Source organism: Acomys russatus, chromosome 28, assembly GCF_903995435.1.
Source record: "Acomys russatus chromosome 28, mAcoRus1.1, whole genome shotgun sequence".
Lineage (NCBI taxonomy): Eukaryota > Metazoa > Chordata > Mammalia > Rodentia > Muridae > Acomys > Acomys russatus.
In genome coordinates this window covers 37041825-37059213 of record NC_067164.1, presented here as the reverse complement: position 1 = coordinate 37059213, position 17389 = coordinate 37041825, and the positions used below count along the sequence as shown (strand labels likewise).

General features: G+C 41.4%; 1 protein-coding gene across 2 annotated transcripts in view; it reads right to left on the bottom strand.

Moving 5' to 3' along the window:
- Positions 1 to 17389, bottom strand: part of Sarnp (SAP domain containing ribonucleoprotein) — a 54193-nt gene that overhangs the window by 17739 nt on the left and 19065 nt on the right. For both annotated transcript variants that reach the window (XM_051170681.1, XM_051170682.1), the window contains 5 exons: positions 12519 to 12570; positions 10576 to 10649; positions 10104 to 10132; positions 8025 to 8050; positions 5081 to 5149 (listed from right to left, as the gene is read on the bottom strand). In XM_051170681.1, the coding sequence (XP_051026638.1) occupies positions 5081 to 5149; positions 8025 to 8050; positions 10104 to 10132; positions 10576 to 10649; positions 12519 to 12570 (250 nt within the window). The remainder of the gene's footprint in view (positions 1 to 5080; positions 5150 to 8024; positions 8051 to 10103; positions 10133 to 10575; positions 10650 to 12518; positions 12571 to 17389) is intronic.

Sequence of the window (17389 nt, the reverse complement as noted above, 5' to 3'; positions counted from 1 at the left end):
ATCATCCAACACAATAAACACATTTTCAGTGTTTTGGTTTTGGTTTTGGTTTTTCGAGACAGGGTTTCTCTGTGCAGCCCTGGCTGTCCTGGACTCACTTTGTAGACCAGGTTGACCTCAAAATCACCTAGCAGGTAAGACCTCAGTACACACTTTGCTTTCAGGACACAGAGAGATCAAGTGAGGAACAAGTGGGAAACTCCTTCCCAAGGTGGGTGGGAGGAGAGTTAAAATTCACCAACCCACTATCTAACGGTAGACTCTGTATGCTACACTACCAACAAGACACGCCCACGGATGAAATAATGGTATGACCAATGTGGTGGGTAACCAGCTGCTTTCTGACTGATTCTCAGAACTGCTCCACAGGGGGAAATTCATGCCTGAGACATAAACCTGGCCAAAAGCCCTCAGCTAGGGGGGACAAAACCCCTGGGTGGGGAATATGTGATTGTTAACTAGCTAAATGGACAGACTGCCAAATTATCTTCTAAACACTAATATTTATACCCATAGACTGCTGTTGTTCTCAACTTTGGTCAAAAAGGCTGCTTTCTTGTAGTGCACAGTGGTCTATGCACAGACTCACAACTGGTTTATTTACTGAAAATGCTCAGCCCTAAATAGGACATGCATATCAACCTCTCATATAAGGCTCAAAGAATATCAAAGAAAAGGGGGACTATTATGGGACTGGAAATATGACTCAACAGGTTAAGACCACTCATTGCTCTTGCAGAGGTCCAAATGTCCACAGTTCTCCAAAGAAACCAGGAATGTTAAGCAACACAGGATTGTCTCTCCAATAGGAAAAATGTAAAAAACCCATTCTTCCATGCAGAAAACCAGGAAATGGAAGTGATTAATAGCCTGATGACTTATGCTATGGCCATATCAAGTTCCTACAACCAGGACCAGAGATAAAAATAATCTAAACGGCCCTTACATTATCTGTGTAGCCAAAGGCTCCCCAAGCAGGACTAGAGGTGGCTAATAGCACAAATGGCCGCTACACTACCTGTACGAACCCTGAGCCAGACCCTTAGGACCTTAAGAGATAGGTAGCCTGTCTCCAGACACTATCTTTTTGGAAGAAATGTTACGTACCCTGAGTCAAGTTTTGATGCAATTATTCTTCCTTGTACAGTGGGGACTGTATTACACCACGAAACCTCCCCCAAACTATACTATGTTTAAATTTGTTGGGAATAAACTGCCTAAGATCAGACTCCCAGGCTAGAGAGGTGGCTCAGAGGTTAAGAGCATTGGCTGCTCTTACAGAGGTCCTGAGTTCAATTCCCAGCAACTACATGGTGCCTCACAACCAGCTATAATGTGATCTGATACCCTCTTCTGTAGATAAAGCACTCATACACAATAAATAAAATAAATAAATCTTTAAAGAAGTTCAGACTCCTTTAAGTCTTCATCCAGGTTGACAAAGTCAATATGAACCAAGTTTTCATTCTCACTTCTTGTGGTTCACTTCCCTGCCTGCCATGACCACCTATGGGGTCTCCCTCAGCAGAAGACCCAGGTTTGATTCCCAGCGCTTACATGGTAGCTCGAAACCATTCATTAACTCTTGTTCTAGGTAATCTGATAGCCTTTTCTTTGAGTTCAAAGCCAGCCAGGTGTACATATTAAGCTCTAGGCTAGTCACGTCTACATAGTGAGATCCTGCTTTTAGAGGAAGCTATTAATTAGGTCTTACACCTCTCCCCATTTTCTCTTATACAGATTTTTATAGCTTTTAAATATGTGTCTGTGTGTGAGAGACAGAGAGAGAGAGAGAGACAGAGAGAGAATGAAAATAAAATGAAAAATAAACCAAAACAAATTTTAAAATCAAACTCTCCCAGTCTCTTTGAGTCTCATGCAGTCCAAACTGCCCTTACAATGTGGCTGAATATGACTTTGAACTTCTGATCCTCCATCTGTACCTCCTAAGTGTTGTGCTTACTAGAATGCCCCACTATAACCAGTTCACAAAGTGGAAGGAATGCAACCCAGGGATTCAAGCACTCTACCTTATCCTTACACAATTTCTCTGAAAGTATTCACTGTAATACTTTTAACTAATATCCCCCTCAAACGTGGCTATGTTAACGTGTCAATACGCCAGGAACATTGGCACACACCTTTAATCCCATCACTTGGGAGACAGAGGCAGGTGGATCTGAATTCAGAGCCAGCATGATCTACAGAGAAGGTTCTAAGACAGCCAGGGCTACAGAGATAACTGTCTTGAAGGGGGAAAAAAAAGTGTCTAATCTTAGGGCAAAGTTGGAAAACATGACAACTGAGACAAAGAAAAACATCATGACCATTTTGTTAAAATTTAAGATTATCTTTTTAAGAGGACAAAAGTCAGCTGGGCATGGTGACACGCCTTTAGTCCTAGCACTTGGGAGGCAGAGACAGGCAGATTGCTGTGAGTTCAAGGACAACCTGGTCTACAAAGCAAGTCCAGGACAGCCAAGGCTACACAGAGAAACCGTCTTGGGGAAAGAAAAGGGGGGAAAAAGTCCATTTTGGCTCCTTTTCTTCACAAACCCTATAGCCAAGCGGTTCAAGTGCAATTGAGTGGCACATATAACGACACCACTAGAAGAATATCAGGAAGAAGAAAGGTCAGGAAAGGGGGAATGCAAGGGAGCGAAATGAACATTTATTGGTTACAGGTGAAGGCAAAGTTTGGTTCAGTTCGGTCCCTCACCCTAGCAGGGACAAGAGAAGAACCGGATGACTGAGCTCCCCCTCTACTCCCCATCTTTAAGCAGCTCCTTGCCCTTGCACGAAGTCTGTCCTGCTGAGCCCACAGAGCCATAGACAGTAGATGTGCCCTGGGTTTAATCACTAGCCTCACTACTACCCACCACCACCAAGAAGAAACAAATCCAGACGAGGATGGCTTAGTTAACCAAATGAAAAGGTGCAAGTGTGGGGAGTCTGGTAATATTCCAGAAGAAAAAGAGGAAGATAAACTAAAATGAATAAGACTATAGATGCTTTTTATCCTACCACTAGACGAAAACCATTAACACTTGACCCATATATGCCCAAGAAGGGAGAAAAACAAATACTCCAATGTTCTGCATACTGCTGAACTTTGTTCTTTTTTTTTTTTTTTTAATTTATTTATTTATTATTATGTATACAGTGTTGTGTCTGTGTGTACACTTGCAGGCCAGAAGAGGGCATCAAATCACATTATAGATGGTTGTGAGCCACTATGTGGTTGCTGGGACTTGAACTCAGGACCTCTGGAAGAGCAGTCAGTGCTCTTAACCTCTGAGCCATCTCTCCAGCCCTGCACTTTGTTCTTTTTAATGTACATGCATTTGTACAACTCTCTAAAACATTAAGCTTTACTTTTCCAAGTATATCAATGTGTAAAAAAAAAAAAAAAAAACAAAATAAAACAGACATATCAGTTAATATACATATCTAAGTTGAGATTTAGTTATTGCTTTTTAATTTAGTTTAGTTTAGTTTTTCAAGACAGGCTTGTCTATCCTTTGTAAACCAGGCTGGCCTTGAACTCACAGCGATCCACCTACCTCTGCCTCCCAAGTGCAGGGTGCGCTACCATCGCCCGGCTCATTTAGTTTTTAACAGAATCCATGTCCTTTCACCATAAATAATCAACTGAACTGACTGACTGACTTCACTTCTTCCACTCAATTCTTGCTTCTTTACTACACACCAAGTCCTGTCCACCATTAGGACTTACACAAACATTTCTTTTGAAGGCAAGGAAAACTGATGGAGAAGAAAATGACCAGTCAAACACAGACTGAAAAACTAGGTGGTGAGCAATAAGACACAATTTAACCAGACTGTGCTTATCTGGGTTTATTTTGTTAAGGAAGTGAGGTTCCTTAGCCTGTAGCTACCATGGGACTTAGTGAGAAAAGGCATACCATTTCATCCTCAAACAGTCCATAGAGCTGGAACGGACAACTTACAGCCTACTGTGCAAAGGTCTAAAGGCCAGAGCCACTCTCTGCTGTCACTTCCCACTACCCTAAACCAACAGCACCTACTCACTCAGAGATGAGGACAGGAGCAGACATGACTTCCACTAGACGAAGAGAGAGAGGGACGATGACTTACAGGATGCAGTAAGGGTGGGAAGAGAGCGCAGGAAGTTCTCATACAACACCTAATGCCCTAATGCGTATGACACACCTACAGAGTCATAAAACTGAAATGTGTGAGCATTCACAAAGCTCAGCCAAACAGCCAATCAGGGCATGGTAGAGCATGCCTATAATCCCAGCACCCGGGAGGCAAAAAAACAAAACAAAACAAAAAAACAAAACAAAAAACAAACAAACAAAAAACAAAAACAAAAACAAAAAAACCCACCACCAACAACAAACAGTCAAATTCTGGTGTTGCAAATTCTGTCTCCTCAGCTTGCTTATGTGCCCAAGCTGCACACCTACTGTATGAAGAGATGCGCAGATTGTGACTTTAAAAACAGGAGGAGGGGCGGTCCATAAACATTTCTATATGAACTTCAAATTTTGTTCTAGGTAACTGTTTTCTCTTACTCCCGTATCAGATTAGTTAAAGCATGTTTAAACATTACTATAGTCCACATTGTTTTTTTAAAGATAAATCCCACCTGCCTCCCAAGCATTGGGATTAAATAACTATATTCAACAACATATCAAAGAGAAACAGGCAATGTTTTAACAGTCTGGGTCAAAGAGATGAAAACAATCTACTGAACAAAAGTATTTTCTTAGCCAGGTGCAGCGGTGCACGCCTGTAATCCCAGCACAAAAGGAGGCAGAGGCAGGTGGATCGCTGTGAGTCTGAGGCCAGCCTGGTCTACAAAGTGAGTCCAGAACAGCCAAGGCTACACAGAGAAACCCTGCCTCCAAAAAATAAAATAAAATTTGTTAAACAGTTCGTTTGATGTAATCAATAGTGAAGCAGTAATATTCAAATGACATAAAAATGAGATGCTAAAAAGCCAGCTTCACAAAATGACTTCACAAAAGTAATTTCTAAATTCTCAGGCTGTTCTAATCTAAAAACAGAAATTACAGCTAACATACATTACCTTTCTGGAGATGGAAGAGACATTCAAACCAAATCTCTGTGCTCTTTCCTTTAGTTTATCCAGGTTAACCTACAGAAAGAGACACATTAAAAAATAAGAAAAGAGAAGGCAGAAACTATGGTCCAAAACTCAGCTCAAATAACCCTGCTGGCACAAACACAGCATGTGTGCAAACTCAGACACATACATCTGACGATAATTAAAAAGCCTCTTCTGAAATGTGGTAAAAGGTGAAGGATTCAGCTCTGTTCATCAACGGTGGCAAAGGCCTAAGAGAGCTCAAGATCAAAGCAGACAAAAACAGCTTGAGAATACCACCACACATAACAACCATCACCTCTACAAACAAGTCCGCCATTCAGTCCAAATTTGTTAATTCTTAGCACAAAATCTCTAAAAGTAATTTCTTTGATTGATTTTACCCAAGATAGCCTTCAACTCACTAAACAAGCCCCGCAGGGCCTCAAACTTGCACCAATCCTCCTGCCTCCTCAGCCTCCCGAGTGCCGGGGTTTACAAGAATGCATGATCATACCAAACTCTGCCACGCAATTCTTTTTTTTTTTTCCCTTGGTTTTTTGAGACAGGGTTTCTTTGTTTAACAGCCCTGGCTGTCCTAGACTCCCTCTGTAGACCAGGTTGGCCTTGCAACTCACAGCGATCCACCTGCCTCTGCCTCCCGAGTGCTGGGATTAAAGGTGTGCGCCACCACATACAGCTCCTAAGTGGTTCTTTTTTTTTTTTTTTTTTTTTTTAAAGAGCTATTTACTTAAAAATAAATAAATAAATAAAAAGCAAAAACAAAAAACAAACAACAAAACACATTTTTTTCTAATAAGAGACAGAAGGGGTGTAGATCTGGATGAAAGGGGATGTGGGGAGGAACTGGGGAGAGCAGAGGGAGGGAAAACCATAATCAGGATATGTTAAATGAAAAAAAAATCTGTTTTCAATAAAAGGAAAAGAAAGGGGGAAAAAAAAAAAAAAGATCTATTTACTTATTATATATACAACATTCTTCCTGTACTCCTGAAGAGGGCACAAGCTCTCATTACAAATGGTTGGGAGTCACCATGTAGTGGCTGAAAATTGAACTCAGGACCTCTGGAAGAGCAGCCAGAGCTCCTAACCACTGAGCCGTCTCTCCAGCCCTGCTAAGTAATTCTTAATTGAATCTTTAAGCAAAGATAAACTTTTCAATTTTAGAAGACAAATAATACTACTCAATTCAATTCTCTTTTTTCTTTTCTTGGAAGCCTTGATACAATCATTTAGAACATGTTCATTTATAATAAAATATTTCAATTTCAGTTACAATACTGACTGTAGCAGGATTTCAGAGTTGAATATATTTTATCACGTTTCTATTTTGAAAACTCGCTGACTAGTAGCAACAGCCCAGAAACCACCACTCTAATTCTATATTCTTTACTCTCACGGATGTGTGTGTATGTACATATATATATGCACACCCTGTACAGCAGACTTGGGCACGTGTCTATTTGCAGGCAGGGCACAGACACCCAGGCACTTTACTAAATGCCAGCAGACAGCAGCCTACACTGCCCCTGTAAGGCAAGCTCCACACTCAACTCAACCTGAAGAGTAGAACAGGCGGTACTGGTGGAGAGCCAATCCACACTCACGTTCTGCTCTTTGAGGTATAGGAAGTGTGTGCAGCTTGCTCCTTCCTGCTTCGTGCTCCCCGCACAGAGTGGGGAATGGGTTGCAGCACCCCCCGTTATATGCACCGGACGTATGAAGCAAGGGGAAGCAAGCTGCAGGTAAGTAGCCGGCATACAGGACGAGCCCCAACTTTGGGACAGATTTTTCAGGATTAAAAACTCATACACCAGAAAATACAGTAAATATATACATGGTTTTTTTTTTTAGGGGGTGGGGGGCTTTTTGTGTGTGTGTGTGTGTGTAACATCTGACCATGTAGCCTTCGCTTGCCTGGAACTCAGTATGCAGACCAGGCTGACCTCATATTGCCTAGAGATCTACCTACTCCTGCCTCCCAGGTGCTGGGATTAAAGGTGTACACTAGCATACCTGGCTTCTCTTACACTTATAGGCAACGTTAAGCAACAGCGGCCTGGGGTATAGCTTAGTTGGTAGTGTCTGCCTAGCATGCATCCTGGGTTTCCTCTCTAGTACCATACAAATCAGACAGAGAGGAGCATGCCTTCAATCCCAATATTCTGGAGGTAGAAGCAAGAAAATCTGAAGTTCAAGGTCATCCTCAGATAAAAGCAAGATCCAGGCTAGGCCAGAAATGAGACAGACCCTGTTTTAAAATTTAAATCAACTTAGTTTTTAAAAGAATAATATCTACAAATAGAACTTAATAAGTTACTTCTACAGATTTTGTAGTTGTTAAGAATTAAAAGCCAGAGCCAGGTGTGGTGGCGCACGCCTTTAATCCCAGCACTCGGGAGGCAGAGGCAGGTAGATCACTGTAAGTTTGAGGTCAGCCTGTTCTACAAAGTGAGTCCTGGGCAGCCAAGACTACACAGAGAAACCCTGTCTCTAAAACCAAAAAGAATTAAAAGTCAGGCCTTTAATCACAGCACTTGGGAGGCAGAAGCTAGCAGATCTCTGAGTTTGAGGCCAGCATGGTCTACAAATCAAGTTCCAGAACAGCCAGGGCTACACAGAGAAACCTTATTTAAAAAAAAAAAAAAAAAATTAAATAGTTTTTCTTTAAAGAAAGACATTGCCAAAAGCTTTTAGAAAATGCCTAAAACTTCAGGTTAACAAAATTCTACTTATCCTTTCAAAGTAATGGCTGGTAGGCTATCTATAGGAACTTGAGGATGTAGCAATTTTTCTAACTTCCCCAGTCTTCAAACACTTAAAATTCAGGGCATATTATACTGAAGACAGTTACCAAACTCACAACCTCAGACACGACAAAGAGATTCTACAGAAGATTTCGTACCATAGGCTTGGTGTCAGATGACAGACCTAAGGGAGAAAAAAATTTAATTATGTAATAGTTTTAAAATTCATAAAATTAAGTCTTCAAATCAAATTAGGGGAATGAACATAATACACAGGATTAAAAACTCTTTAGACACACATGAGGTGCTGTCTCAAAAATTAAATCAGTTGATTAAAAAAAGAACAATACCTACAAACAGAATTTGTCAGTTACTTCCACAGATTCTTTTGTGGCTATTAAGAATTAGACACTAGGGCTGGTGAGATGGCTCAGCAGGTAAAAGTGCTTGCTTCTCAAGCTTGGTGATTCCATCCCCAGAGCCCAAGTATTGGTGGAAGGAGACCCAACTCCACATAGGTTATCTTCTAGACATAGGTTCAAAATGAAAGAAAACACACATCCATACAAAACATAAAAGCAAATATGCAAAGCATCGCTAACTGTATCAGACAAACAGTAAAGCAATGCACACTGATACTGAACAGAATGTGGCGTGCCCATGCAGAGGACAGGGCATTTTCTTCACCATCCGTGCTGGGAACATGTTAGGCTGCAGGTGATGTTCAGTGGCACAGCTAATAAACAGGTATGACATACAGCATAGGCCTGGTGGTGCACATCTGCAATCTTAGCATTTGGGAGGCTGAAGGATAGAGAGCGTAAATCTGAGGACACCAGCCACAGTAAGCTACACAGCAAGTCTGAGGCTACCCTGTAAATTGTGAAATTCTATCTCAAGAACAGTCAAAAAATAAAATATTATGGTAAGTGGAAAAGCTAATTACATTGGGAGGCAGAGGCAGGCGGATCTCTATGGGTTCGAAGCCAGCCTGGTCTACAAAGCAAGTTCCAGGACAGTCAGAGTGACACAGAGAAACCCTGTCTCAACTCCCCCAAGCCCCCCCTCAAAAAAAGAAAGAAAAAATAATAAGGAAAGAACACACAAAAGAAGACAAAAAGGTAATTACAAGAGATCACATATCACACATACTTCCCTTTGTGTGAAGGTAAATTCATAAATGGAGACAAACATCAGTAGTGGATCAAACACTGGGGTAGAAGAGGGAACGAAGAGTAAGTGACAGCAGGGATAAATGTCTTTTGTGGGTGAATATCAGACTCAGGGTAATATTGTGCGGACCTCCAAATAACTAAAAAGGAATACCGTGTGTGCGCGCGCGCGTGTGTGTATTTATGCATGTATATATAAAAGTATGTGTACATGTGTGCATGTATGTGCATGTGTGTGTGTGTAGTGGTCTGTAGGAGACATGTCTTGGGCACTATATTCTGCCTTTTTTGTAAAAAGTGTGAGTTCTAGGGCTCAGACTCTTCTCAAGCACTTCACCCAGCAATCCACCTATCTCCTCAGCCCTTAAGTCATTTTTAACATTCTATATAGTCTACTATACTACAGTATTAGATACATGTTTCCCCCCAATGATTGATCAATATATATGATGCTAATATAAGCTTCATGGCTAAGTCTCTAAATACGTCAAAGGTTACTTCTTTGTAAGTTCTTTTTTTCCCCTAAGATTTATTTATTTATTATGTATAAAGTATTCTGCCCGCTTCTGTCCCTGCATGCCAAAAGAGGGCAGCAGGTCTCATTATAGATGGTTATAAGCCACCATGTGGTTGCTGGGAATTGAACTCAGAACCTTTGGAAGAACAGACAGTGCTCTTAACCTCTGAGCCACCTCTCCAGCCCCTCTGTAAGTTCTTAAAAGTGAAACTAGGAAGTTAATATAGTCTCCTTCAGTTTAATAGATATGTTAACTCAGAGCACTGAAAAAGCATAACTTTATGCTAATAAGACACAAAAATAAGACTGTACTAGAAATTTCTCAGATGTCCCAAAAAACAAACAAACAAACAAACAAACAAAAATAGTGAGATCTTCTTTCTCATAATTTAAGAACTTCCTCTTAATTATTTATGAGGCATTAGGGTACAGATGCCATAGCCTCTTACGGCTCTGAGAGATAACCAGTTTACCTAAATTTGGAGAAATGAAATCTATTGCCAGAAAAGGAAAAGTAAGCTTTCTCAGAAGAACCTCTGTACTCTCACCTTTTGTTGGAACTGAAGAAATTCCAAACCTGCAAGAGGAAAACATGCTGAATTTTAGGAAGTTGTTCACACTCCTGGTTGTCTGTGTCCGTGTCAAGGTACGTGACACTTCTTTCTTGTGATCTCAGACTTTGCAATCATTAGCTAATTCTAACAACACCATGAAAAAGGTTCAGTTTACTCTTCTTCTCACCAAGAGTCCAAGCGTCCACTAAAAGAAATTCTCAGACTTAGGAGCAGCTGTCAGCTCCTGACTTTCACCTACTATAAACCCCGACAGATAACAACAAAGCCCAATGCACAGCTACTATATTCAGGTCAACAGAAATGTTCTGCACATAGCACAGACAGTGTTCATTAATTTCCATGAGGACACTTCCACTTAAAACCAACAATTATACCTAAAACAAAGATCTCACCCCTATATCCTGATAACATCTCCACCTTGGGCCACAGGGCTAGAAGTACTCACCTAGCTGCCCGAGCAGCCTTCTTACTCTCCAAACTTACAGGTACATTGAATCGTTCAGCTCTCTTCTGCATTCTCTAAGTGATAATAAGTGAAAAATGAAAAGAAAACTTAACTACTTGTTAAAGGAAAGAGCTGTTATGGTCAGTGAAAACACTAACTTTAAACCATATCAGGTAGTATCCAATCTAAGGCTCAACACAATTATTTACACACACACACACACACACACACACACACACAGAGAGAGAGAGAGAGAGAGAGAGAGAGAGAGAGAGAGAGAGAGAGAGAGAGAACTATTGTTGTATATATATCCTTAAAATCAAAAAGAAATAAAATCCATATTCAACATAAACCTCAAAACACAAGATATTTGGTTTGAATAAGATAAAAACAGAAGAAAGAAGAGGAGGAAGAGGAGGAGAAAGAAAAAGATCAAAGGAACATCTTGGTTCCAATACATGTAATCAAACAGTTAAAAAAACAAAACAAAACTACATCATTAAATTCTAAAAGAATAAAATAAATTTTTACTTTGAGACAGGCAGGGTGGCACACTCCCAGCACTCACGAGGCAGAGGCAGGCAGATCTCTGAGTTCAGAACAGCCAGGGCTACACAGAAAAACCCTGTCTCGAAATAACAATAGCCAAAAAACAAAATCCAAAACAAAAAACTCTCTACTTTGAAAGTATAAAACTGAACACAAGATCTCAAATGAAACCTGATTTCATACATCTTGAGATAAGAATCCAAAAACTTTTGCTCTCACCAGCTACCAACAACCAAGTTAAAGGGAACATCTCCCATTGCTACTTTCCCAAGGTACATACAATCCTCTCAAACTCTAATCCTATGCCTGCAAATGTTGTCAAGTTACTATTAAGACCACAGTTGTATAATATAACAGATGACAGCTTACAGACATACGCACTATGTCAGCCCAAATATTTTTCTGAGTAGGTGGAGAAAGAAGCACCAACTGTCAATACTGAATTTGCCTATGAATCAATTATTTTTACATTTATCCATCTTTAATTCTGTGTGCATGCATGGATGTATGCATCTATGCTACAACATATCGAGTTCCATTTGCTCCCTTCTACATGTGACTCAGGGCATCAGACTCAGGCTTTTCCCACAGCACCAACTGAGCAGCTCTACATGAAAAACTGTATGGAATGATACAGACAAAAAAGTTAAAAACAGAAATGGCCAAGCATGGTGACACATTCCTAGAATCCTAGTACCTGGGAGTCTGAAGTAGAAAGACTGTGTTTAGGGCCAGCCTAAGTTACATAGTAAAATGCTATGTCAAAGAACAAAAATAAAAATGGGGATCCAGTGGGTAAAAGTACAAGCTGTGAAAGTGTGATAACCAGAGCTACAGTGCCCAGAACCCACATGAAAAACAGAACCCATGCAAAGAGCCAGCTGTGCTGGTGCGCATCTATAACCAAGCACCCCTGTTGCAGGATAGAAGCTGACGGGCAGCTGGCCCAGGAGGAGAAACAAGGGAGACCTGACTAGGCCCAGGGAGGTGGCTCAGTGAGCAGAGCGGTTTCCCCGAACCCACATGCTACAATGAGAGAGCCAATTCCCCCAAGTTGTCCTCTGACCTACACACACACACACACACACACACACACACACACACACAGCACTGACAGATAAATAAAAGGTAATTTTTTAAAATGGGGTTTCTTTGGCTGTCCTGGACTCGCTTTGTACACCAGGCTGGCCTCGAACTCAGAGATCCGCCTGTCTCTGCATCCTGAGTGCTGGGATTATGGCTAAAAAACGTTTTTAAAAGAGAGATACAGAACCTACCTCAACAAGTGGAAGATAAGAACCGACTCTGGAAAATTGTCCTCTAATATCCATATGGCATTTGTGCATCTACATTACTACCCCTAGCCCAATAAATATTAAAAAAAGAATACTTACCTCAGTCTGAGGTATTCCAGATGTAATTTTTACCACCTTCTTTTCTGATGCCCTGAAGAAACAGATTTTTAAAAATCAGAAAACTTTTATCTTAACCTAAAACCTTAGAAATGTGTAAGAATTCACCTGAGTATGTTGTCTGCCCCACATGTGTCTACCCCCCCTTAAGCCAAAGAAACCTGAAGTCCATGGGAACTCTGGCTCCTTGAACTGTCAGAAATTGAGAAGAAAAATTAAAATAAAACTAAGCCCCTTTAACTGAGATGTAAGAAAGTGACCAGCTAAGACATCAGGCTAAACATGGTGGGCTGAAGGGACACAGTAAATTATTTCATTTGCTTTTAGGCACTTTAGTTACTTTTGAACTAAGAACTATCTCTCCAAGCTTCAATTAAATAGAACCTCTCAATTTTCATCACAATATTTAACAAGTGCTAAAAGAGTCCTGATTTCCTTCTTTTATAAGTCCCCATTGCTCCCGTGGGATTTTAGCTCTAGCAGAAACAGTTAAAACAGAACAAATAAAAATGCCACAGGAAGTGGGAAGAAAAAAGGTCAAGGAGGTGGGGGGTGGAATTAGGAAAACATGCTAAGTCACTGGTCAAAAGGTTTAAGAGAAAACAAAAGAGGGGACCACAGGGGCAGGAGACAAAGTTCGGAAGTCCTCAGGATAAATGGAAGGGCATTAACTCTCCAACAAACAACTCCCATAAAACTGTGGGTCATAACCAGTCTCATTAAGGTCCCTTATTTAGAGACATGGGCAGCTTTTGTTCCAATATCCCAAACACTTTTCCCATTTGATGCCCTGAAAGGGAGGAATGGTTTAATGACGTTTTCAGAGGAAGCAATTCTGGAACAGGGCCTGACTCTCTCCATCCTTTGTTGCAACAACTCAGACAACAGGCACGCAACGAATGCCCCCTGCTGACCACAGCTAAGTCCTACAATATTTAATTGTCTTGGCTGGGGGAGGGGGTGGGGGAGAGAATGACTCTTAAAACTAGAAATAGAAGTGTATTTACACACAACTTCAGGCCAAAGACGATATAAAGATATTTCCTTTTGGAAATACAAGGGATTCAAATAAGCCCTGAAACATGTAGACTGTTCACTAGCCTCCTCATCTTTGCACTGCTGTTGTTTTAAGTTGGCCTCTCTCATGCAGCAAAGCTGTCTTCAACTTCCTAGCTCTCCTGTGCCCCCTTCTCTAGCGCTGAGCTCACAGGTGTGTGCTACTGCACACTCCCTACATTTCTTTTTAAGACAGGACATCTGAGCTGGGCGTAGTGACACTCACCTTTAATCCCATCACTCAGGTGGATTGCTGAGTTCGAGGCAGCCTGGTCTACAGAATGAGTCCAGGACACCCAGAGAAATCCTGTCTCGCAAAATCAAAACAAGAAAAAAAAAACCAAAAACAACAACAACAAAACAGAACATTACCTTATAACCCTGGTGGCTGGCCTATAATTTCCTGTGTAGACCAGGCTGGCCTTGAACTCAGAGATCTGCCTGCCTCTGCTTCCTAAGTGTTGGGATTAAAAGAGTAGCCACAGCCAGACATGGCAGCATACAGTGTTAAGTTCTGCATTGGAGAGTCAGAGACAAAAGGTCCTCTGTGAGCTCAAGACCAGCATGGTCTATAGAGCCAGCTCCAGAACAGGCAGAGCTGTTACACAAAGAAACCTTGTCCCTGAAAAAAATCAAAACAAAACAGAAAAAGCATGATCCACCAGGCCCAGCAGAACTATTCTGTTACTGAAATTAGACTCCAAGTAAAACATAAACTCTGGTAATGTTTCCTGACTAAAACAGAGGGGCAAAGGCCAGACCCTGGCGGCACACACCTTTTTAATGCTAGTGCTTGGGAGGCAGAGGCAGTCTTAATCAACTTCAGGGTAATGACCTGACGTATTTTATTGTTGCTGTTTTGAGACAGTATCTCAAATAACCCAGACTGACCCCAAACCTGACAGAGCAGCATCACTCTGACCTGTCTGTCTCCCCTTCTCTAGTGCTGGGTTATAAACACCAACACTGCATCCAGTTTACTTAGAGCTGGGGACTGAACTCAGCACTCTGCATGCACAAAGCAAACACTCTGCCAACTAAATCACATCTCAGCTCCTGTGCACACTGAAAACCAATCACCACAGTAGACCTCAGTGTAGAAGGAGCTTGAGAGGGAACTTCTCATGTTACACAATTAAACTCAGTCAATCAGGGCACACAACATCCTCACAGGATTCACGTGGAATTCCCATTCTTCACTGCCTAGCTTCCCTCCTGCGCAGTCACAACAGAAAGCGTTACTCTAATTATAGGGGCTCCAAATCTTCCCTATAGGCTAGTCTAAACCACAACTATTCCTCTGCAAAGCAAAATTAAAATACCCTGCAACGTTCTTTCAAAATTCATTAATAGGATTAAAACTATCTGAAAAGAGAATTACACTTTACATATTCTAGTATGATCCATTTTCAAAACCTCTTTATTTTTAATCCAAACAAGCCAATTATCACTATATTCATTTGATCTTCATTTTCATACCACAAATCCCCAAAATAATTTTAAAATTATTTCACTAGATCATTGTCTCTAGCTACTATACCTAATTATAAACCTATAATGCAGGGAGTACAATCTGTATGCTTAGTATACATGAGGCCCTCAGTTCAATCTGAACATAACAGTGGGGGTCAGGGGGAATTAAACTAAAACAAACAAACAAAAATGTTCTGGAAAATAACTGTGGTGGTTTGAATCAGAATGGTCCCACAGGCACTACTCGGCAGCCTGATTCTTGGAGTACGCGCGCGTGCGCACACCCACTCACCCAAGTTTCGCAGAAGGAAAATGCCAGTCAAGACACTCCTAAGGTGCTGGTGAATGATAAAGCCTATTCCAGACACTTGTGGGATGAATCAATCTCTCTCTCTCTCTCATATGACACTTATTAGAATGACATACACACTGCAGTCCAACTAACCCGAGAACGGCTAGCTGACAGTGGAAAGCCCAGAATCTAGAGTTGCTCACTCCCAAAAGGCTGGGGGGCTCAGCTGGTCTCTTGTATAAACTGGAACCCCAAAGAAGCAGGCTCTACTGGATATGACGGCAAAGTGAGTGCAAGTAGAAGAAAAACAAGTGAAAGCTTCCCTTCTCCACTGTCCTTACGTAGCTTCCACCCAAAGATACGGAGGAGACTGAAGGTGTGCCTCAGGATCTGGGCAGATCCAGACCACAAGTGTGCCCCCTCTATTTCTGGACTGTCATTCACTGCAGACAGTCGATAACCAAAAATAACCACCACTATGTTCAAGGTCACGGTTGGCTATATAGCCAAGTTCTTCTTCTTTTTTTTTTTTTTAAAGATCTTATTTACTTATTTTATATGAGTGCTCCATCTGCATATACACCTGTATGCCAGAAGAGGGCATCAGATCCCAGTGTAGATGATTGTGAGCCACCATGTGGTTGCTGGGGATTGAACTCAGAACCTCTGGAAGAGCAGACAGCGCTCTTATCTGCTGAGCCATCTCTCCAGCCGTAGATAGCCAAGTTCTATAACAACTCGAGCTAATATCAGACCCAGAGGAGAGGTGCATAATTTACTAGAAAGGGTAGGGTTCTGACATTAATAGCCATTAAATCTAGAGGACAGGTATAAGAGAACCTATTACACTACTCTGTTAACTTTTAAGCCATTTGCTTGTACTTTCCTATAATTACAAGCTTAAAAAACTTACCACTTGCTAGAACAATTAACACCATAAGGCTGATGTGAGGATTAAAAGATAATATTGCAGCCAGGTGTGGTGGCGCTCGCCTTTAATCCCAGCACTCGGGAGGCAGAGGCAGGTGGATCACTGAGTTTGAGGCCAGCCTGGTCTACAAAGCAAGTCTAGAACAGCCAAGGCTACACAGGGAAACCCTGTCTTAAAAAAAAAAAAGATAATATTGCAATTATGTCTAACATATAACATTTAAATAAAACTATCACTGAAACGTCAGGTCTCCTGACGTGACAATGCACAGCACCTAAACATGTGCCCACACACTCACATACAGACACCTGCACACTCACAGACACCCATATATCATGTTAAACATCTACAAAAACTACTAAAGGCCTTTATAAAGTCTCATTTCCTTTTTTGTAAATAAGATTTCTTTTTATCTTATCTGTTTTGCATGTAGAAGAATGTTAACTGAGAACATAGCTGTTCTGGCAAGGGATCACATCCAAAGACCTTCTAGGTCTGCGTGATGCAGGTGAAATACAAACATGCCTTTAATCCAGAAGACTGAGGCAAGCAGATCTGAGTTCAAGGCCAGCCTGGCATAGAACAAGTATCAAGTAAAGAAAATCTTAGATCCAGGAGTGGTGATACATGCCTTTAATCCCCAAAAAAGTAAAATTAGTTTGTAGAAGGATACACCCATGGTTGAAAATGATGTCTAGTGAGGCAAGGTGGCGCAGGCCTTTAATCCCAGCACTCGAGAGGCAGAGGCGCGTGGATCTCTCCAAGTTCAAGGCCAGCCTGGTCTACAGATTGAATCTGGGACAGCCAGGGCTGTTACACAGAGAAACCCTGTCTCAAAAAAGCAAAAGAAGAAGAAAGAAGGAAGAGGAGGAGAAGGAGGAGGAAAGTGATGTCTAAGTGAGTGGCAGGAAAGGTGAAGAACCAGAGAGGATTTGACAGATAGGACACGCCCAATTCTGATGAGAAGACAGGGGAAAGGGAAGCTAATGAAGAGGCAGTTTTTCAGAGAGTTGAGGCAGTTTTACTGGGACAGTAATAGAGAGATGGGCTGCAGAGTGAAAACTCAGGTTAAGACAGAATGAGTCAGAGAATGGGAAGAAG